The following is a 24,118-nucleotide window of genomic DNA, read 5'->3' as shown; positions in this document are numbered from 1 at the left end:
ATTCACTCTGCTGCACTAATATGGAGGTTGAGTACCTCTGCCTTTTGTCACCTATTAGCATTTTACCTTGTAACTAAGCAGTTCATACAGGGATCATCAATTTTCCCCCAACTTGCCAAAAGAAACATTTTTTCTTCCTAGCACCCTCTGCTAACCTTTTTTGAACTTTTACATTTTTCTGATACTGACTGCATTTGTTTTCTGCAGTTGCCACTGCTTGAAACAAATGATGATGTTTTTAAGAAGGAGCTTTTGGCCATTACAGGAGCTTTTAATTCAGTATTAGCACAATCTTCTCAAAGGCTATATTAGCCATGAAAGTCAGCCGCATTACTTTCGTTTAGTCACTCTCTTTCAGCCCAATTCACCTCACAGGGCTGCTGGTGTGAAGAAAATAGGAGGAGGAATGTGTGTTGGATGTGTTTGCTGCCTTGAGTTGTTTGTAAAAATAATAAAGGCAAGATAGAATTAAATTAAATTAAAGTATTACTTTAAATTAAATTTTCTGAAGGCTATCTTTTGGAAGTTCAAAGAGACTATAAGAATTTGGAACACTGACCACCATCCTACACAGCTCTTGGTCAGGTGGGCCCAATTTCACATATTTTAACCATGCACAACAAACAAGGAAACATTTTGCCACCTTCTTTCCTATTTCCTGAAAACAGGAATAGCAGCACACCTTAACCAATTATAATTTCCTTTTTCCTGGAAGAGTAAATTGTTGCAAGTCTGCCATGACAATCAGGCAGCTGGGCTTTTTGATATATTTCAAGCTACCTATCTTCCTATCCATGGCTTTTCTCAGCCTTGGATTTCAACAGATATAAACAAATGATTCTTAAGTCAGAGATGGCAATTATGTAAATATGTAATACTGCCTGACCTTTTGCCCAAAAGTTACCAAACGCTGAATGAAGATTTTATCTATTCATAGAATGGCAAAAAGAAAGGAAAACCTTTTAAACTACAGTGGAGATTAAAGGTAATGTGTGCATTCTCATTGGCAGTGGTAAATTCGTATTTTGCATGGTTTCCTTGTAGTCTGCATTAAAGACCCTGAGCACTGCTTCTGAGTCTCCTGTCCAGTCAGGAGCCAAGCTAAAACAAGTAGCAATAAAGATTTCTGATTTACAGTCAAGTCCTCATCAAGAGTTAACATGTTAGTTAGTTTGTGACTCGGGCATCAATATTTGATTTCATGATTTGGTATGTGCACTAAGTTTATTTTGTTTTCTATGTTAGCAATTTTTTAAAAAGTGTGATCATTTGTGCAACCTTATTGCCCCCAATGACATATCTAAGTATATATTTGAGAATGAGAAAGCATATATTTTGTTGGAATAATGTTTTGTTGCAAGAAATATCATCAATCAATTGTTTTTCTGTGTCCGATTAGTTGCAGGAAATGCAAAATTAGATCCAGTTGTTTTTCCCCAGTCTTAACCAGCCATCTTCAGGGCATTTTTTTAATCTAAAAAAAAAAGGAAGAAAATATTTGATCACTTGGAAGGATAACACAGTGCACTCCTCTAAGTAAACAGTGGGTGTTTTTGAATTGGGGCAACCATATAAAATGAAATTCTAAAGAAACAAACAAGTGAAATGTCTTATGCCCAAGTTAACTGAGCCAGTATCTCAGGTGTATCTCAAATTTACCATGCTTTTTGGAATGTAAGAGACACTCTTCCCCTCCCCCCCTAAAAGTGGGTGAAAATTGTGGTGTATCTTATACACCAAATGTTGCTGAAGGCCCACCCACCTGCCAGCTCCCACCCTTCAGCTGTTTTTGACCTCTGCATATCACATTTTCGGCCAGTTCCAGACAGCAGGGATCTGTGGTAGTGAATGGGCCATGCCGAACAGCCATTGGGGTGAATAGGCCATGGTAAACAGGCGGCTGCGAACAGGGCGAATTGTACTTAAGAAACAATCTTAGAGTTTGGGCTTTGAGAAGTGGAGTGCTATGTACCAACAGACAAGTATTGGGTTCTAGAGTCTATTAACTCAATTTTACCCCTGGTGTTATTCAGGATTTGTAAATATCTATAAAGTATATCAAAACTGCTGATTATAAACTCCTACGTAGTTACTCCAAATAATGTTGGCTTACCTTAGGCATACCCACAGACATTAAACATATCATTTGATATTTGAGTTGAACATTGTGAGAAATAACTTTAACATAAACAGGATCTTTCTAAATATTACACAGGTACAGTTAGAAAGGTATGTCATTAAACACATGTTCATCAGAAATTCCTTCAAGGATTCTCTTTGATTCCTAACATTTTAGCAGATACTCTCTAATCATTTTCAACATTGTTCACAAATCCCCAAAACCAAAATCTTGCTTTCTTAACTAAGAATTACAGTGTTTTGGATATACTTAGTGTTAGATTGGGTAATGGATAGGCACACATAGGCTTAACGGTAACAACACCCTTTTATTAAGTACAAGTGAGAACAATCCAGCGAAGGTTGAGTCTGACAGCAGCCCTTTTATAGGGAGCTGTCAGACCCTTCAACCAATAGGATTAAACCTCTGTTCCCGCCAGAACAGAACCCTGGTGGAAACCACTGTAGTTAGAGCAAATATCTAACACCCCTCCCCTCTTGGATGGAACAATCCTACTAGTTACGTAGTCATGCAGGTAGGCGGGCTTTTGGGTAGCTCTGCCTGACCTGTGCAGTTCAGTAGGAGGGGTTTATTTGGACAGGTCGGATAGACTTGTTTGCTCCACAGCTCCACTTGGTGGAAGCTCCTGGAACCTTTCACAGGTGGCTGGAGCTTCTAGAGCCAGTTCACTTGAAGCTCACTGCGGGCCTGCAACAAAACCAGATAAGTTTCCCGGTACCCTCAGGCTTGAGCTGGCCGTGGAAGGAGTGAGTGTTTGCTCAGTTTGGGTAGGGCTTTGGCTAACTCATGCAGGAGTTACCTTTGGTTGTCTAAGAGTGGAGTTGGAGAGGCGGCCACAGAATTGGACAATATGCCTTCTCCAATTCCTACCATCCTCGAGCTCTAGGAGGTAAGAGCGAGGGCCGGCGATGCCTGTCACTGTGGCAGGAATCCACAGAGTTCCCCTGTGTAGTTGTGGGCATATACTGAATCCCCTATGCTAAAAGTCTAGATCTTCCTTGTGGAGTCTGGGGATGATGAGGCAGAATAATTGGTGTGTAGCTGATCTAAGTGGGACCTTAGCCGGCAACCATGAGAAGTTCGGAGGGGCTTCTTCCTGTAGTGGCACTGGGTGTGATGTGTTGAATTAGTAAATAGTGGTCAACCCGTGTTTGCCAATCACCCAGACCCATCCTAGAGAGGGCCTCTTTTGCAGATTCTCACCATTCTTTCCACCTGACCATTGGAAGCCGTATGGAATGGCGCAACCAGGGCATATCTGATTCCCTGAGATGCTAGGAAGGTCTCAAATTGCATGGCTGTGAATTGGGGGCCATTGTCAGAGACCAAGATGTTGGGCAGGCCGTGCATGGAGAAAAGTCTCTGTAGCACCTTGATGACCGCTTCTGCCATAGTGGAGATCATCAGGGCTACCTGTAACCATTTTGAGTAGGTGTCCATAACTACGAGAAATGTCTGACCATGAACTGGGCCAACAAAGTCAATGTGCACCCGAGACCATGGTGCTTGAGGTCGCTCCCACTCCTTAGCAGGTGCCTCTGGGGGAGCTGATCTGGACTCCTGGCACGGTGTGCAGGTAGCCACCCATTCTTCGATCTCCCTGTCCATGTTAGGCCACCACACGTAACTCCTAGCCAAAGACTTCATCCTGACAATTCCAGGATGCCCTACGTGTAAAGCCTCTAATACTGCAATGCACAGTTTGGGTGGAACAACAACCCGTCTCCCCACAGTAAACAGTCATTTATAACCAATAACTCATTGCTTTTGGCAAAATACATTTTGAAATCAGCCCCAACAGACCCCTTGGGCTGCCCCCTCCACATCCAGTTCAAAATTTCCTTGATGGTGGAGTCCTTTGCAGAGTGACGGACAACGTCACTGGACAAGATGGCCCAGTCTCTAGGCAGTCAATGAGGAGGACTGGCATCTCGGGGGTAGGGTCAGCAAGAAGTTCAGGCAGCGGGCAGCGGTTTAGAGCATCAGCATGCTCCAAAGTGGAGCCTGGTCGGTGGATGAGATGGTAGGAGTAGGCAGCTAGGAAGATCTGGTCATGCGGGGTGATAATGACACTGGGGTAGGTCGGTCCCCAGCCAGTAAGCCCAACAATGGCTTGTGGTCCATAACCAGTTCGAAGTCCTGGCCATATATACTCATGGAACCTCTTTACTCTGGCCTCTGCAGCCAAAGCCTCATGGTCCAGCTGGGTGTAGTTCTGCTCTGTGGCGGACAAGGTCCTGGAGTAAAATACAATAGGGGCTTCAGTTCCATTGGGCATGCGGTGGCTGAGGATGGCGCCAATGCCAAACGGGGAAGCATCACAGGTCAGCACCAATGGCAGGGTCTGGCTGTACTGTACCAGAAAGGAGTCTGCCAACAGGAGTAATTTTACTGTGGCAAATGCGGCAGCCTCGGTTTTGCCCCAGGACCACTTCGTGTTCTTAGCCAGGAGATGGTGTAAGGGCTCAGCAACAGTGGCTTTCTGTTTCAGAAAGACGCTGTAGAAATTAAGGAGCCCGAGGAATGGCTGCAGCTCAGTTTGATTGCGAGGTGTTAGGACATCCTGAATTGCTTTGATTTTTTGTGTGGTGGGGTGAATCCCAGAGCCATCGATTAGGTACCCTAAGAATTCAACCCTTGGCACGTTAATTTGGCATTTCTCTTTTTTGAGACGGAGACCTTTGTCTCTAATTCGAGCCAAAACTGTTTGTACACATTTTAAAAGTTGCGCCTCATTTGCAGCCGATACCAAGATGTCATCGAAATAGGGGATGACTCCTGGAATCCCCTGCAAAAGCCATTCCATGACGCTTTGGAACAGTCCAGGGGCAATACTAACATCAAATTGCAGGCGGCGACATTTGAATGCACCCCTGTGTGTCACAATGGTTTGGGCCTCTGCCATAGCGCAATCTACAGGCAATTGTTGGTATGCCTAAGCCATGTCCAATTTTGTGAAAAATTTTCTGGGGCCTAATGAATGAAGGAGGTGCTGCACAATAGGTACAGGGTAGGCGCTTTGTTGTAGCGCTTTATTTATTGTGCACTTGTAGTCCATGCAGATGCGGGCAGACCCATCAGATTTGACAGGTGTCATTCTAGGGGTCTCCCAGCATGCATGATCGACCGGCTCTAGGATTCCCTGGCCTACGAGCTTGTCCATTTCCCTGTCAATTTTGGGGCAGAGAGCAAAAGGTACTCTCCTGGGTTTTAGCATTATTGGGGCTATGTTGGGGTCCAAACTAAAGGAAATTGGAGTTCCCACATACTTACCCAGACTGGTGCAGAAGACATCCTCAAACTCCTTAAAGATGGCTTCAGCGCCGTTGTCTTTCAAGGCATTGATACCGGTCACCTCTAGGCCCAGGGCTTGGAACCAATCTAGCCCTAGGAGGCTCTGCAGGTTGCCGCTGACCATTGTCACTGGGAGTTTCCTGCTGAACTGCTTGAATTTCACCTGGAAGGTGCCTTGGCCAGGATGGTGACCCGGTTTCCCTGGTAATTACGTAGGCGGATGACAGGGATGCGAAGATGCTGCTTCTTTAGGCTAGGGATAGCCTGCTTTATGATAAACCATGGTATGATGGTCAGCGATGACCCGGTGTCAATCTCCATCTCACATGGACAGTCCTCAATGAGGACTGTGATCTTCAGCTTTTTCGGCCGCCTGGTACGGACTTGTCCAATTGACGTGTGATAGGTGACTCTATTGTCACCCTCTAAGCGCCGTGGTGGCTTCTGCCAGGCCCCTTGGCTGGGTCTCTGTTGGAGGTTTGATGCACTTCTAGGCTGCCAGGCAGTAGCAGGGAATTCGCTCCGGCACACCTTGGCAATGTGCTCCTTTCGCTCACAGCACTGGCAGGTTGCGTCGCAGAAATGGCAAGCTGATCTGACATGGTCTTCTCCACAGCTAGCACAAGGTGGGGCATGCGATTTGAATTTGTGCGCTGGCTGGGCATGGCTACCGCGCATATGACAGCTGTCATCTTCTTCGCCTTCTGAGCTCTCAGGCTCTGCAGCCTCTTGATGTACGCGTGTACTCTTTCGCGTGTCTTGTGGAGAGCTCTGGTGCTGCAGAATCTCAGTAGATTTGATGGCTGATTCAGATGCCCTGGTTTCATCCAAGGCGATCTGCAGAGTGAGGTTAGGTTTAGCGAGTAACCTCCTCTGTGTCACTGCGTTAATTGTTTGCTAGCCGTGCTGAAAATTTACTGCGCAGGTCATAGGTCTTACCAGCAAGTGATGTACTGCGCCTGCTCACACACATTCCAGAGACTTCTGTTCGTCTGCCAAAGAGGTGGGCAACAGAGCTCTTGCCAGAATGTAAGAATTAGATAGAAAGGCTTTATTTTATTTTTCATATTAAAGTTTGTTTTCATTAGAACATGTTATCGGGTCTTATTTTCGCTTTTTCTGAAGATATGCTGTTAGGAAAGCCGATGGTCTACACCTCATTAGCTCAGGGTGAAATTTACCCTGACACTCTGTAGGTTAATGTCCCCTACACTGCAAATTATGTGGTCCAGAATCAGCTCGTCCAGGTCTCGGAATTCACAGTACGCTGCAGCCTTTCAGAGAGCCACAACGTACTCGTTAATTGACTTGCCTTCCTTCTGGTTTCTGATGTTAAACTCATGCTGGCGAACATGCTTGGATGGCTGGGGCGCGTAGTGGATCCTCAGTGTCTGCTGAAGCATGGACCTGGCGACTGATTGTAGCGGTGTGAGCTTAGAGAGGTCTTTCACCGTCTCAAACACTTCCCGGCCACAGTATCCAAGGAACATGTTCTTCTTGTGACCTTCAGAAAGGCCCATGTGGTTGTTTGCCTCAAGGAAGCAGTCAAATCATAGCATGTATGAGTCTCAGTGCTTAGTGACTGGGTCACATGGAGTTGGTGGGGCTTGCATGGCCATTTTGTGTTCAGAGGGTGTTTTGAGTTTGCCGTTCAAAAATGGCTGCTTGAAGCCGTGCTGAGTTCTGGACTGGATGTACTTGCTGGATTGCTACGTTCTTTCAGTTCACCTAGTTGCCTTCCAATCCCATCCTCGTCGCCAGTGTTAGATTGGGTAATGGATAGGCACACACAGGCTTAATGGTAACAACAGCTCTTTATTAAGTACAACAAGTGAGAACAATCCAGCGAAGGTTGAATCTGACAGCAGCCCTTTTATAGGGAGCTGTCAGACCCTTCGACCAATAGGATTAAACCTCTGTTCCTGCTGGAACAGAGGACCTTGGTGGAAACCACTGTAGTTAGAGCAAGTATCTAACACCTAGATATTCTAGCCAGTCTAGAATGTAATGCAATTGTAATGTAATTTCCTTCAGACCGCGATTGCCCAACTTTAAAGTTTATAACTTTAATATTCAGCACTGATATTCAATGAAAAATTAAGAAAAAACAAATACTTACTCTTAACACACTGGGGAACAGAAGGATTCCATTCACTATTAGCATCACAGTGAATAGTTGAAGACCCTACCAAAGTGAAGCCAGGCTTGCATTCAATGAATATGCTATGCTGATATGTATATGTTTCATAAGACCCATATGGCATTCTCCCATTTGGGATGTTTGGTCGAAGACACTTGACCTCTGGAAAAGAAGACACATTTAATTTGGACGTGTTCGCACCAAATAACTTGGTATCCAGATAATAATAATAATAATAATATTAATAATAATAATAATAATAATAATAATAATAATAATAATAATAATAATAATAATAATAATAATAATAATAATAATAATAATAATAATAATAATAATAATAATAATAATAATAATTTTATTTCTAGACCGCACCCTTTCCTTGGCAGGACTCGGGACGGTGTACAGTCATGTTAAAACCATATACAAATACATAGACAGAAGCGTAGACGTAGACGTAGACATAAACGTAAACGGAGGAGGTAAAAAATATACTGTACAGTTCTTAATTAAAATACAAATACAATTAAAATTCCCTTAAAAAATTCCCCAATAAAATGTTTAAAATGATGATCAGTAGGAGGGCAAATGAGAAAATAGGGATTAAGTTATTGTCATACAAATATTGTAGACTTACATAGTATAGAGTCTCCTTGTGGGAGAGATGGACAGCATCGAATTTTAATAAATAAAAATAATATTTCTGTCACAGAATGAGAAACAAGTACATAACTGTGACATGTATATAGTGACATCATCATGAGATGTAATTATGGTTGGTTGCCAGTCATAGGAATTTTAAGCTTGGAAACTATTATTTGCTTAGCTTTGAGCAAAAAGTATAATCATCTAACAATGGCTCTATTTTATTTGCAGAGTTGCAAAGCAAGATTAAATGGATACGAGGATAATTTACCTGCAGCTTCAAATAACTGAACCAAATGTATAACTTGTATTATAAAAGTATAATACGGCCAGCCAGTATGATATAGTGTTTTATATTAGGATCAAGGGGTTCATCCTAAGTCGCAGAAGCTCACTGCATAACTTTGAGCCAGAAACTCACTTTCAGAACAATCTGTTTACAGGACTGTTGTTATTATAGAAAAAAATAGGAGAGCATATTATATGCAGGGTCCTGAAACAGAGGTAGAATATAATTCTAGTGAATAAATAATCTACAGCATTTAAGATTCTAGAGTCCTTCAATTGAGAACTAATAAACAAATATTTGGCATCAAGATAAAAACTTTAGGAGAATATACTTTATTTACAAAATCAAGTCAAAATAAATACCGCAACTTCTCCATCACTTTTGAAAAATCTTCTGAAAGTGATGTATGAAATAATATTAACCAGCTATGCCACATTCTTTAATAATATTATTTCCAATAATATTGTTAATTGTATCCAACAAAATATAGCTGAGTTGTGGTGGTGCTATGTGGCTAAGATATGTGGCTAAGAACAAAGCCAGCAAATGTGGGTAGTCATAATGCATTAACTTATAAGCCTTGTGGTGTTATTGAGTCTGACATCTAGTTTACTAGCATGACAGCTGTTAAGCAATAAGAGTAGTATTCTGCTGCGGAATAGACCAGCCCTACTGCTGATATTCTGAGGATGGCAGCTGAAGCTCTACATGGTTTCACTTAATTTTGGGAGTATGAAGTTCCTGATATTGACTTTTGCATGTGTAATAATGTCATTTGACTAAAAGATATTACCCAATGTTTTATCTTGTTACATTAGAAGGAAACAAAAGATAAATTACTTTTATTTACCTCCAAACAATTAACACAACAAGGCCAATCCAACTCAATGGGGTTATTACCAAATCTGAATACAATTAATAGAATAAATTATTCAAACTATGTTTGTGTTTATTTCAATACTTCCCTGGTGGAATTAGTTTAAACTGGATAATTCCCATTTGGTAATCCATAGCAGCCAAGTATTTAGAAGACAAGATTATCAGATTCCAGAAATAACATACTTAATAAATGGAAAACAACAAAAGAAGCAAATTTACAGGCTAAAAGTAAGGCAAATAACATAAATTCCATTACTTTTGCATTCGGGTGGAGATTTATCCCATACTCCATCTTCACCATTGTCTGCAACTCTACATGCAATAGTTGACTGTCCAATAAGCGAGTAGCCAGCATTACACCGATATGCTACTGCTGAGAACACACTGTATTCATCTGAAGATCCATCCACATAATATCCATTGGCAATTAAAGGAGGGCTAGTACAAATAATACCTGGAAAGAAAATCAACACTGATTCAATTAGGCTAGAATTGCAAAGCATCTGGATTTAAATTACTACATAGTATAAATGTTTAGCTTGAATTAATTCTCTGAACTCATCAGATAAATGCAGATATTTGGAATACCTTTTAATATCAACCAAAATACCAAAATCACTTTTGTAGTGCCATGAATAACATTCATATCAAATCAATATCTGTTGTTCAGTTCCTGGTTTTGACATCTTCATAATCTTTTTATTATCAAAGTGGTCTTTCTCATTATGATTTCTTCCATATATAAGTCTAAATTAAAAGGAGTACATTCTTCCTCTGGAAGTAATGTGGAGTACAACAAAAGTCCATACTTCATATGAGAAAAGTGGTCACATCAACCATAGTGGGTGGCAGGTAAGAAGTTGTAGAAGAGCTATTGACTGAAGGTTTGTCACTCTAAATTATGCTAATCCATCCTAATCTGACTTGGCCAAGCTTCACCTGATTATCTCCAATGGTTCCTAGAGCCATTGCAATAATAGTTAAAATATTTCCTCCCATATTTAAACCAAATTAGGAAAAGATAGCATCTTTCAAATTCTTCAACAAAGCATCCATTGTGTGCTGAAGCAAGCACTGAAAATAATGGGCACTTCTGGGAGCAACCCAGGTACATGTGGCCTTTCCTACTTCATCACTACGAGGTCCAGAAATATTCAAAAGGTAAGTGCATAATGGCTGATGGGCATGTAGGAATAGGACCGAAACCCGTGGGACCCAGCAGGGAGGGATTGGGGGAGGGCAGAGAGGAGGCACTGCAGAATTCCTGCGGTTGATTGCGAGGATGAATGACTGTGAGGGTTCTGCAGTGGCTGTGACATTGAAACAGGTTCCTAGGTAGCTTTTGTAGGGTCTGTATAGCTTTGAACAGCCACTAAGTGACTGGTCATAAAACAAGGACTACTTCTCCAACTCGAGAAGGCAGGATTCTGGATACAACTGCTGATGTAATTTCATCTAACCCAATTTCAACAGTTAGGGCAATCAGCTTTACCATTAAAAAGATATACCTGCATTTACTTTACTGTGAGCAGAACCCACTTGATTAGAGACTCTGATAAAGACAAATCTCCAGTTGCACAGGGGTTCTATTCACATTTCAGGAAACATTCATTGCTTAACCTTCAGTCCAGCAACATTGTGATTTGAGGGGAAGGGTACAGCTAACTACAGCAAGGATAATCTCTTGGTTGAGCTATTGTAATACACGGTATATGCCCTTGAAAATCACCGAGAAGTTATAGCTAGTAAAAATGTAAATAGTTATGGGTGTATCTCATTTTGTTAATATAACAGATTACTTTGAGACCTGCCATTGTTATTATTAAAGCCCCATCTAGCTTATGACCTGGGTACCTTCAGAAATGCTACTCCAATAATTGCCTAAACAATGAGATCTGATGCCACTCTTATGTGGAGCGGCATTCTCCCCGACTAAAGATGAGAATGGCCCCAACTATGAATACCTGGCTGTTCCTGCAGTTTTAGGGAATTGGAATATTATAGTGTTGTTGTTTTTTTCTTGTAGTGAAGTGTTTGGTAAATTATTGTGATTCACATTCCTTGCAGTATTGGCTGTTGCTGTATTTTATGTTCCTGCTTTTCTTTTTATTGTAGAATTTTCACCTGGTTTTGGAATGTTAGATATGTATACCATATATCACTCAGACAATGGAGGAAAAATTGCAGTAGATTATGTCAACATAATTTATTTAGGCTTTTCCCATATTTATAAGTAAGCAGAACTATTCAGCTACAGGCTTGGCAGGCTGAACTTTTGCTATTAAGAAGTTAAACATAAAAGCACCAAAAGAAGCCTAATAAGCTTAAATAAATTATCATCTTACTTTTGCAATATGGAACTCCTCTATCCCAGTCAACTTTGCCAAAACTCAAAACACATCGTAAGGTGGGAGAACCTTTCAGTATATACCTAAAAAGAAATTTTAGTAAATGAATTATTAAAACTGTACAGATTATTTAACCATTCAGTTTCAATGTCTCAAAATAAGCCGCAATAGCCTGAAATCACAACATGATGATTCCAATCAAACCCAATCATATTATGATGTATTGAAATGTAGGACACCAATCATTATAATACTCTGGTCCGTAGTTGCCTAGTAAGAATCTGTAGGAGCATATTATGAGAACTTGATAGCGGTTGTATTCAAGAAATGTTCATTTTGATATCTTGCCAAGACTATTAATCTTATTTCAAACAATTCTGATAAAAGTAGAAAAAAAATTCTTTGAAGAACTAAATAAAATGATATTAAATATATATTTGGCAAATGAAAAGAATAAGATTGAAACTGCTACAAGATCTAAACACAAAGGGGGCTTTGGATTGCCAGATTGGGAGCTACTTGTCTGGATCAGAGAATGAGTAAATCTGAGACATAAAAGATGATTAAATTTGGAGGGGCATGATCTCCAATGGGGGTGGCATGCTTTTCTCTGGTATGGCAAAAATAAAATACATGGATACTTTCAAAGACATTTTGTTAGAAATGCATTATTGTTAGTATGGGGAAAAGTTAAAGAAAGACACAATATGAAAATATCAGTCTGGCTCTCCACAATGAAGGCACTGACACACCTGAATGTGATTAATGCGGGAAAAATTGTAAGGTATAAGGATATTTTGAATGGCAAAAGGAAACTCAAATCTAAACAAGAACTTATCAATCAAGGGATTGATTTAGCATGGTAGCCACATGTGCAAATACAATCAAAATATAGTAAGATACAAGGATGTATGGTTTTTTTTTAAATAAAGAACCAACAGAACTAGACCAGATATTACTTAGCACAGATGAAAAATTATTTTTTAAAAATGTATAACTATTTATTGAGTATTAAAATGGAAAAAGAAGAAGTGAAAGAAACAATGATAAGATGGGCTAAATTTTTTGGCTGTCCAATACAATTAGATCAATGGCTTTTCTTGGCTTTACAGTAATTATTGTCTCTCCATTCCTTTACCAAATAGCTATTTTCAGCAAAAGAATCAAGGTCTCCCTCTTCACCAATTTCAACCATTACATCAGAATTAGTGGTGGGCTTCAAATTTTTTAACAACCAGTTTTTTGCCCTAATGGCAGGCTGAGTGGGCATGGCTAGGTGGTCATATGACTGGGTGGGCGGTGCCAACCGGATATCACTCACCCGCCCCTCTCAGCCACTCCTTGCCGCTGGAGAGCGCCCTATTGGGGACAGACAGCTAGCCCTGGCTGGTTTCGTAACTACAGCCAGGCAGATATGCAGCTGCTCTAGCTTCATGCCTCTATTTGCACATTAGGCTAAGCTCAAAAAAAATTGTGAAACTAGCCGTTTTGGTTTAGAGGGCTGCATAACCCCCCAATCCAGCCCTTTAGGGATTGTGCATTAGCAGGTCCGCATCCCAATGCCATCTAATCTCCTTTTGTGCAAATGAATAAAAACCAATTTTGCGCTCTGGGGCACAAAGGCCAGCGAGGCAAGATAAGGAGTGACTGGGTGGGGCATGTGGGGTAGGCAGGGCCAGCCATTTGCCGGTTCACCAAACAATGCAGAATCTTAACTACCAGTATGCCCGAACTGGTGCGAGCCGGTAGCAGCCCAACTCTGATCAGAATGATACAGAATTACAGTATAGATTAATATTGCTTTAAATAATTTCATCAGTCAACCTGTTTTATTTTAAGTTACTTTTGAAGACTTGTATCTTAATGAATAAATACAAATAATTATAATATATAGTTCACAACTGAGGTTTTAACTATTAATATTTAATGATACAATACATGTTTATCAGTTGTCCCCAAATATATTTTCACAAGTTGCTTCAACAAATGATCTGTAACTTACCCATGATTGCAAGAAAAGGTTACTTTATCTCCAAGCAGGAAGCCATCTGTGGATTCCATGTTACCAAAATCTATAGATGGGGGGGTACAGCGTCTTCCTAAAAGATCAGAACTGATATTATCACCTGTTATCCTTGTGATTCTTAAAACAAAATAAACACAGAAGCATAGAAAATAGGTTTATTATAGCTTCTCTTTTTATATTGCATTGTATCAGTTGTTTTGCCATGCAAGAGCTGCTTTGTAAGCTTTTCCCAGCTGTCTGCGCATATCTGTCCACTTCAATGGCTGTTCCTGCACTTACATGTGAAAACAGCCTAAAGTAGTTTATGAAGCAACTGCATGGATTGGAAAAAAAAGCTGGGTGCTCTACAGAGTCAAAGTCTTTTAAACATTCTCTGTGCATATTAGCAGGGGCGGATTTAGATGAAAAGAGGCCCTAGGCTAGGGGTGTCCAAACTTGGGAACTTTAAGACTTGTGGACTTCAACTCCCAGAATTCCAGGGGAATTCTGGGAGTTGAAGTCCACAAGTCTTAAAGTTCCCAAGTTTGGATACCCCTGCCCTAGGCTATTCCACTTATGGGGCCCTTTCACCTCCCATTTTTAAGTTTGTAAATTACATGAGAGATAATAAAATACATCATTACTGTGATATATATCAATATATTAAATGAAACATGTTGTAATTGGTACTAACCTTTATAAAAAATGTGGCACGGATAATAAATAAAAATAAAAGGCCCCTCTTGATCTTGAGGCCCTAGGCTGAAGCCTAGTTAGCCTATAGCAGGGGTGTCCAAACTTGGGAACTTTAAGACTTGTGGACTTCAACTCCCAGAATTCCCCAGCCAGCTATGGAGTTGAAGTCCACAAGTCTTAAAGTTCCCAAGTTTGGACACCCCTGGCCTATAGGAAAATCCGCCCCTGCATATTAGAGTTAAATTCTCTTGAAAGATCTTATGTTAATAATAATTGCATATCCATAATATAGAACAATATTCCTTCCTGCTCCTATTTTCCCCACAACAACAACACCACTGTGAGGTGGGCTGGGCTAAGAGAAAATGACTGGCTAAAGGTCACCCAGCTGGTTTTCATGGCTGAGGTGGAACTAAAACTCACAATCTTCTGTTTTCTAGTCTGGTGCCTTAACCACTAGACCAAGTTGCTCTTATAATGCCCTAGTTAGGCTACTTGAAAGAAGAACATACTGGGATCTGAATCAGTGACGTGCAGTCAGGTGAGGCAAGTGAGGCACAGCCTCACCACTCTCATCATGAAAAAAAAAGTAAAAGGAAAAAGCTGAGCTAGTTACTGCCTCACCGTGGATGACTCTGCTTAACTGTTAAAAAAAGCTGGAAAAGGTACGTGTGGGTTGGAGGGAGAGGGAGGAATTCAAACTTCATCCTCCTGGTGCTGTGCAGGGCTTTGGGCAAAGGCTGGAGGGAAGGACCCTGGCTCGCTTGTGCTCTCCCTCCCCAAGAGTAGTTTGATTGCAGGCAGAGCCACGTTGTGGGGCCAGTGTGTGTGCTACAGCATGGCTCTTTGCCTGGCTTCCTGCCTCCTCCTGTGGTCTCCTCACTGGTGCTCTCCCTCCCCAAGTGTAGTGACTTCCTCCCCAGGCCCCCATTCATTTCTCTCTCTCACACACACAGCTGGATAAAACTATATAAAAATCTAGCCCAGCTTCACTGATTACAAGTTTGAAAAGGCAACGTGGCTCCGCCTGAAATCAAACTACACTTGGGGAGGGAGAGCACAAGCGAGCACTGAGGAGACCACAGGAGGAGGCAGGAAGCCAGGCAAAGAGCCATGCTGTAGTACACACACTTCCCCCCAGCCTCTTTCTTTTGGAAGGCTCAGATCGGCTCCCCTACGGCTTCTCTGCCTCTCCTCTCACCCCAGCCTGCCAGCAGGAGGTGGTGGGTGGGCTTTATTGTGTTCCAGGCATTTCCCACCCAGACAGCAGGCTGCATTTGCAATGGTGGAGGTGTTTGGGAAAGGCAGCAGGGGAATGGGAGGGATGGCAGAGGAGCTGCTTTCAAGCCACTGGAAAAGATATCCAATCCAACTTTTGTGTGTGTGTGTGGGTTTGTTTGAGAGTGAGTGAGAGAGGGAAGGGGTAGGAGAGATAGCCCAATCCAAATTCTGTGTGTGTGTGTGTGTGTTTGAGAGAGGGGGAGGAAGGGAGAGAGGGAGGAAGGAGGGGAAGGAGAAGAAAAAGAAAAAGAAAGAAGGAGCAAAGGAGAAAAACAAATGCTGTTGCTTTAAATTGGAACTGAGCATGCCTGGCTGTGGAATTCTGGGAGTTGAAGTCCACAAGTCTAAAAATATTTGAAACCCAGCACTGTGTCAGTGCCTCACCAGTCATAAACCTCACCGCACGTCACTGATCTGAATCATAGATTCTCCTAGTTCTTCCTGGATTCTAATATATACACCATGAGCAGGGCTGCTAAATGTATGGTTAAGGCAGTTCAGATTGAACAGATTGGGGTATATTTTAAAGGTGATGTCATTATCTAAATGTTAATCCCTTGAGACCACATATGCATTTTATTACTTTATTTTTATCTATTTTACCCTCAAATTAGATCTTATATTTTATTTTTATTTTATATTTTGCTATGGTTGTAAGGTTAATTAATTAAACTTTTTATCTATTATTTAACAGGATTATTGTTATGAAGGGCTTCCTGTAAATGCCATGATGATGAGCAGAAGCTTTGCTAGTTTTTGTTAGCTAGTGTTGGAGGAAATGTCCTTCTGGGTTCAGTTTCAAGTGAGGAAAAAGACACTGGATTCATGGAAGTTGTTTGGAAAGGAGGTTTTAATGGACAGGACCAAATGATTTGAGGTCCTGGGGAAAGGGGAGATCGCATGCCTCAAAGATGTTGAAGAAGAAAAAAGGGCCGGGATGTTAAGAGTCCCTGAGTTTTATCCCTCTCTGGGCTCCACCTTATGAGCTTTTTGTTCCTGTGTAAGAAATGTTTTCTGATTGGTTGTCAGACTCCCAGGGAGTGGGGGTCTTAGCTAACTCTTTAGGCGGTCTGTGTCCCAGGCTTGCTTGAGCTTTTGCTCGCTGATGTAATCTTCCCAAGTGCCATGTGGTGAGACGGGTAGAGGGCTAATCCTACATTTGTTGAATCTTGGGTGAGGGCATTTCCCTATGAATAGACCTAGCTATCTCTTTATCTCTTAAGGACATGCTATGGGCAATTGAGGAAGGTGGGAGCTATTAAGAGTGAGTCTGCTTCCTGCCTAAAAAAACATGTTTCTCCACTTCTCATCCGGGGAAATATAACACTCTGCCTTTTCAATATTTCCTAAGATATTTCATTCTTCTAGGAGAGGGGTGGGTGCTAACTTCCTTCACTAGCAACACAGCTTTGTGAGCAGAATTGCTGCTGAAAATTAGATCTGAATCTGCATAATTTGTCTGGAATCAAAGGACAGCCAGCTGAGATTCCCCCGCATGATTCCAGATAGCTGCTGTTTGTGAGTAGACTGCATTTATGAGTGGGGTGGCTGAAAGTCCGAATTTACATCAAAGTCAAACTCTTAAAGAAGCCTTTATGACCAAGCTTGATCACATCTGACCAAGCTTTATTGATCACTATTTTGGATTATTATTATTTTTATTCTTCACATATTAGAGAAGTTAAGAGTCTTCACACTGGCAAGGCTTTATTGCTTTCATTCTCTCTCCCTATTAGATAATGGTACAAATTTGACTGAAAAATTTAACAATATATTATTTTTGGGATTATGCAGGATGCTTTTATTATATGGATTTTAGAAAGTCAATAACAGATTAAAGGGCCAGAGGGATTTGAAATTATAGTTTTAAATTATTTTAAAGATACTTTCAAATATGAAAGTGAAGGAAGTATTTTTTTGTTTAAATCAGAAGACCTTGAAGACTAGACCCTAGAGCAAGAGCATAAAGAAAATGGAGCTGAAATCCTTAGAACAAACGTTTGAATAACTTACATCTAAGCTTTTGGACAGAAGGGATCCAATTTTTGATAAATTGATATTCTAATGAAGTTGTAAAACAAGAATGAGCTACAATGAATGTTTATGAATTAATTTGAAGTGGACCGTAAATGTAATACAAATGGATCTTATTTCCAAAAGAAAATAAACAGACATAAAATCAAAATAGACTTCGATATTTTTCTTCTTCTGGATATCCAAAAGAGCTCTGCTAAGATTTGGAAGGGCTTTTTAAAAGAAGAAATAAACCAAAGGATAAATCTTATTTATGGTTACAAAACAAATCTGTTAAATTTATGAAGGATTTTCACATTGAAACAGATAAGTAGCGAAGTAACTCTGGGGCTTTTTCTGAAAGGGTCAAAGAATATCTTTAAAAAGCAGGGAAGATTTATAAAAATGACTTGTTTGATCAGGATTAAAAGAAGAAAATAGTTATATTTGGTTGCCTATACTGGATTTCTGCTGACAAAGATTGACTGATGTAGCATTTTAATTGTTTTTTGTTTTTCTTACCTCAGAGATGAGCTACGGGAAGAAAAGAGATGATGCCTTATTTGGAGGTGATAAGCTATTAAAATTCTTTTTACCTGCAGAATGAAGGGAGAAGTTGCTTCTTTTTTTCTTACTCTTTCCATTTTTTCCTTTCTTTTATTTTTTTACCACCTCTTTTTTGTTTTTGTACTTTTGTATACTTTGTAGCTTATAATTATTTTTATCCTTTGTATATATAATTCTTAACACAATTATTTGAAAAAAAAATATTATTGTAGAAATTAAGTGAATTCACCATGTAAATCCTGCTCCTGCTCTTGCCCACATAGCAATGCATGTACACAGGAGTAAGATAGGTACTACTTCAGGGACATGAAAGGGACCCCCAATCGGGCATTCCCAGCATGTTACTGGCTAATCCTTTCAACCCAGAAGTGCCCCAATGCTTCTGATATGAATGGGACAGGAGTTCAGAATTAGCAGGATGTTTAAGATTGATATTTGGGAAACACGGGTGGAATGCTTCACATGGTTTATGTAGTTTATGTATTTCACACAGGCTAGATGGGGCCTTTATCAGATTGTACATATTTCTTACATTTCAACCTTAAGTTACTAGTAGATAACTGTATAATAGTCTGATCAAGTGAGGTCATTTAAAGTTTTGTTGACGCAACTAGTAAGCCTAGTTCATGGGTGGGTTTTGGCTGCCGCTACTGCCGGTTCGCTTTGGGATGCAGTGTGGACATGCGCGCACATGTGTAGTACTATAAAAATACTTCTGCGCATGCGGAGAAGCAAAAAACAAGATGGTGGTGCCATAAGCTGAGTTACTATCTGAACTGGTAGGAACCTACCTCTGAACCGGTCTGAACTGGTAGGAACCTACCTCTGGTCTAGTTGAATCTGATAGCATTTTGATGACTTTAAAACATTTTTGACATTATTGAAGGTTTTCTTTAGCACGCATATGCCATTTTGAGCTCTTGAATGAATAATTTTAATACATGATAAATAAGCAAGAATTCTGATTCATCATAAACAATAATACAGAGAGCAAACTTTGGTTGATTTCCCCTACTATCCATAGTATTAGTATTACATCCATTCTAGGATCCTGAGCTTGCTACTGCTGTTCGAAACGGAAAAACATCTGAATTAACAAACCAAAGTATTTAGCTTTGAGGCAGCATTATAATAATTGATATGCCCCAGTATTTTTACGGTAACTGATTCTGCTAGCAGAAGAAACCAAGAAACAGCAATTCAGGAAGCCCCATCTGAATGCTTCTTAAATTCTTATGATCCGTCAGAATTTTCAGTTACTGTTTTATTCAAAGTAAGTTATAGGCTGAAGATTAAATATACAACTTTAAATCTGACAACTTTGAAGAATTGAACATATTTCATTCATTATTCTATAACAGTCACTTTTGTTGACAAAAGGTACTCACTTTGACAAAGTGTAGGAAGCTCTGACCACTTATTAGTGTCAAGGCATGTCATAGAACGAATTCTTGCAGGTTTAGGGATATAACCTGGATCGCACTGTAATCGCAGAACCGTTCCAACTGGATAGCTTTTTGCTAGGTCTCCCCCTCCCCTTGGTGAAGAATTGGGAGGCAGAACTGGAGTTTGGCACTCACCTATAGATAAGCAAAAATGAGGAAGATCTGAAGTAAAGAACAGAGATAAAGATCTAATACAGTACTGAAGCCTAACTGTTCATAAAATCATAATCATAGATTTCCTTGCAATCAGTCTCTAACTTGGTCTTCCAGGTCTTCTAATGAGGTATTCATCATTGCAATGGAGTCTGCTCACATTGCTGCTGGTCATCCTCTTCTCCCCCCCCCCCTTTCTCCAGCATTAGAACCTTCTTTAGAGAGCCACTTCATCACATAATCTATTTGAAGTTCAGTATTTCAAATAAGCCTGGACATATATGCCTCATGTAAGAACTCTGAGTTGATTTATTGATTATCCATTTGTTTGGTTTATGGGCTGTCCGTAATATTCTCAGGAGTTTATTTATCAAATTATTATTTTATGTGTTTGTCTTAACTTAATACTTTCCCAACTCCACTAGATTTTATTTCTGCAATAGCAACACCAACGTTTCAGAGTCAATATTCTTCTTATTCTGTTTCAAAGCCAACCTTTGCTTCCATAAAAACCCCTGCAACTGCAGTTGTAAATTGGCATACTCACATGATGTTGTGCTTTACAACCAAGTTGCTTAGCAATAGAATTGTCAATCTCAGTTACTGTCATTAAGCAAGGACTACTTCTAATGATTACTAGATTACTAGATATTACTATTGATGCAGTAACCTGCCAGACCATGGTTGTTCTATACATGAATTTTCACAAAACTGGAATATGAAAACTGGTATAGAGCAGGGCTGCTTCATATTATCTAGGATGCCTGCTGTTAGAAATTTAGCTGACCTGATCTCATGGTATTTTAAGCAGAATTTTTGGAAACTGAAGTCCAATTTTGTGTCAGTTACAATGGCTGCCTGTACAATTTGAAACTTAATTGATCTCTGTGTTATTAACCTTTCCAACTTGAATCACCTCAATTTTGTTAGACAGAAGGCCATGGCCAAAATAGTCCAGAGCAGAATAAAAATCACGTGTAGTGATAATACCATTCTATAATGCCTTGGTAAGGCCACACTTGGAATACTGAATCCAGTTTTGGTCACCACGGTGTAAAAAATATGTTGAGACTCTAGAAAGAGTGCAAAGAAGAGCAACAAAGATGATTAGGGGACTGGAGGCTAAAACATATGAAGAACAATTGCTGGAATTGTGTTTGGCTAGTCTAAAGAAAAGAAGGATTAGGGGTGACATGATAGTAGTGTTCCAATATCGCAGGGGTTGCCACAAAGAAGAGGGAAGGAAGCTATTCTCCAAAGCACTTGAGGGCAGGACAAAAGCAATGGATGGAAACTAATCAAGGAGAGAAGCAACCTAGAACTAAAAAGAAATTTCCTGACAATTAGAACAATTAACAGTGAAACAACTTGCCACCAGAAGTTGTGAATGTTCCAACACTGTACGTTTTTTAAGAAGAGATTGGACAACCATTTGTCTGAAATGATTTAGGGTTTCCTGTCTGAGCAGGGGGTTGGATTAGAAGACCTCCAAGGTCCCTTCCAACTATTCTATTCTATTCTATACTATTCCCCAATTTAAATAAAAATCAAGTGAATGAATATAACTGACAAAATATCTGACTACCAGTTTAAGACTTTTCCCTTTTTAGCCTTAAAAATAAAATTTTGTGGTTATTTTGGGTGAGTGTCTGGAATGAATCCACATGCATCTCTTGGACCTTATATTGTATAGCACACATTTCTAAAGGATTTGGAGCCAATTACAGTATTTTGAAAACTGCTTCCAACCCAGTTCCTTGTCTTTGTCTCCTGTATACTTCTTGAACAGCAATAACTTTAAGCCCTGGCCAATGCAAGGGTCAGACTGATAAAAGCTGCAGTGTAAACTCTTCTCCTTTTCTTTCCTGAATTCTTCCACCACAATTTAAACGGTGGGATGCATTGTCCTTCAGTACTCATATATGTATTTTGTTTACTAGATTTCAAAAAGTGCTCAAGGTGGCAATATTACACTTTCTCCTCCTATTTTTCTGCACAGCACAGCAATAATCCTGTGGATCAAGTTAAGCTCAGTTAGATCCTTTCCACCAGTAAGAGGTTCAACAATGTGGAACTCCAAGTCAAGTTATCTTTATGCTTTCTGTTCTTTATAAGGGTGCCTTAAAACATTGAATTTGAAAGTATATTTAAAATGATTTCATATACTTTATAGCTATACAAATTTGTCAAAGTTGCCTCCTCTGAATGTGGAGCCTATGCTGTGGACAAATATTCCTACACAGTGACTTAAAATCTTTTAAATAAACACAAACAAATAAGGTCCAGTTCTTGTTTCCAGAGTTCAGGTTCATGTTCTCAAACAGGACTTTAGCCTCTTTACTCTCAGTTGGTGATTGCAGTCTATTTTCATAGAAATAGGTCATTGGAGAAAAAGTCAAGTGAACAAATCACTTAGGTAGAAACCAAAGAATATCTTTCAGGATCTTGGCTACTATGCTGCAACATGAAATATGTTTAAACACAAACTGGCTCCCTCGCTTCCAACATGAGTATTAACTATGATTTTTTAAAAAGAAAAAAGTCTCAGTTAAAGCATGGTATTATATTGATATATAATTGATTGATTAGGTGCCATAAAAGGGGTGTCAATTCCGATAATCCAGATGGTTATATACTCTTTTGAATGATCTATTTTCAATTTGGCCTTTTAAGTCTCTGAATGGAATATTGATTGCTCTTGCATTCAGATCTATCCACCTGACCATTGGCTCTTCCTATTTTCCCATCAATTTTCCAAGCATAGTGGATATCTCAAAGGAACTGGGCTTTTGTACGATGGATCCATAATGTGATATGGCCTCATCATTGCTGCACTGAGTAAGAACTCTAATTTGCTCTATGATCCATTTCTATGTTTTTATGCAATTATAAAGGACAGTGCTCTCAGTAGATTGAGTAAAATATCCTACTTGTTAAAACTGTAGCTCATATAAAAGATTGCAAAAGAGTTGGGTACTTAAACAGTTAAAATTGTTTGAAAGTAATCTATTACTTTTCCATCTCCCTTTCTATAATGTCATGCTTGTGACTTGCCCTTGTACAATGAGGCTTCTAAAGTGCCAGGAGTATTGATACAGATATTTGGCAAGCTTGGGCAGGCCAAAGTGACAACACTGAATGTCATCCCAGCTAGATCTGATCCGGTCTGATTAAGGGTGGCTTATCAAGAATACTCATAAAACTAATAGAACTAGTGGAACAAGCAGAAACAGAAAGAGGCAATGAGATATAGTGCCACAGGAATAGGCAGGCCTATGAGAAGGAAGTTCTCTACTTAAAAACAAGAACTATTTAAACCAATGCCTGTGTTAACCTGGTCCCATTTGTCCACTCTCCAAAGACTTCATGTTGTATTTAGAAGTCACATCTGGCATGTAATTCTGCACTGGAATGGTCAACTTGGGCCCATCTTCAAAATGATAAGAACTGAGTTCTCAATTATATTGACAGGACCAGCATAAAACAGCCGTTTAGCACAAGAGAACACAACTTTAAAACTACCCACACTGGAAGGAATTGAGTAGTGAGAGAATGAATGATGTTCCAAGCAATGTTAGCCTTGACTTCCAAAAGAGCCCTGGTAACCACAAAATGAAGCAAAGTATAAAGATTTTTTTAAAAAAAAGCAGGACCATGATTTGAGGAAGTCTTGGTTCTCTCTCAGAAAGCAATTGTTACTTGGAGGCCAGGTCAGCCCCTCTTCATTCAGAAACCAAAGGCAAGTTCCCAAGAGCCCACTTTACTTACTTCGAACCTCAGATGAGGACGGCAGTAGCAGCAGCAATATCCAGGCTAGGAGCCCAGCCTGACTGCAAGGAAATACCACCATTGCAGTAGCAATAGGGAAATCTCAGAAGAACCCCTAGAAGAATATTGGCAGCTTAGGACAGAACAAGAACTTCCCCAGCCTAGATCCAGATAGGGTAGTGTGTGATACACCAGTGGGAAAAAGGGTGACTTTATATTTACAGTCAGTAGGCAGTTTATTTTATTATTTCTTTTGTTGGTAAGCCACAAAATTTTTTATAGTTCATGCCAAAAGAGGAAATATATTTTACTTATACAAAGGATTCAAGGGTTAGAAGAAAATCCAGATACTGAGTATGCCAAATTTGTGGTGATTTAAATTTACAAAGTGACTCACAAGAATAATTCTCAGCAGTGTTCAGAAATAAATGCAAATATATATTTTTTATATTTAT

The 24,118-nt window shown here is 39.9% G+C and overlaps 1 protein-coding gene across 1 annotated transcript; it reads right to left on the bottom strand.

The window, feature by feature from the left end:
- Positions 1 to 1,196: 1,196 nt before the first annotated feature.
- LOC309388582 (zona pellucida sperm-binding protein 3 receptor-like) lies at positions 1,197 to 23,833 on the bottom strand. Its single transcript, XM_081945990.1, has 7 exons — positions 23,664 to 23,833; positions 19,686 to 19,877; positions 13,738 to 13,834; positions 11,733 to 11,818; positions 9,644 to 9,841; positions 7,554 to 7,736; positions 1,197 to 1,474 (listed from the first exon to the last, which is right to left on the bottom strand). The coding sequence occupies exons 1-7, from the start codon at positions 23,743 to 23,745 to the stop codon at positions 1,470 to 1,472; spliced, it is 843 nt and encodes a 280-aa protein (XP_081802116.1). The 5' UTR covers positions 23,746 to 23,833; the 3' UTR covers positions 1,197 to 1,469.
- Positions 23,834 to 24,118: the final 285 nt, after the last annotated feature.

This window comes from Natrix helvetica (assembly GCF_964273705.1).
Source record: "Natrix helvetica genome assembly, chromosome: 3".
Classification (NCBI taxonomy): Eukaryota; Metazoa; Chordata; class Lepidosauria; order Squamata; family Natricidae; genus Natrix; species Natrix helvetica.
The sequence above is the reverse complement of the archived record's forward strand: the minus strand, read 5'-3'. Positions and strand labels throughout refer to the sequence as shown.

Excerpts from the sequence above, each read along its gene's own strand:
- LOC309388582 (XM_081945990.1), bottom strand. The coding sequence starts at position 23,745 with ATGGTGGTATTTCCTTGCAGTCAGGCTGGGCTCCTAGCCTGGATATTG. Across the intron at positions 11,819-13,737 it reads ACCTTTTCTTGCAATCATGG|GTATATACTGAAAGGTTCTC; the intron begins GTAAGTTACAGA and ends ATTTCTTTTTAG. Across the intron at positions 7,737-9,643 it reads ATCTCCACCCGAATGCAAAA|AGGTCAAGTGTCTTCGACCA; the intron begins GTAATGGAATTT and ends CTTCTTTTCCAG.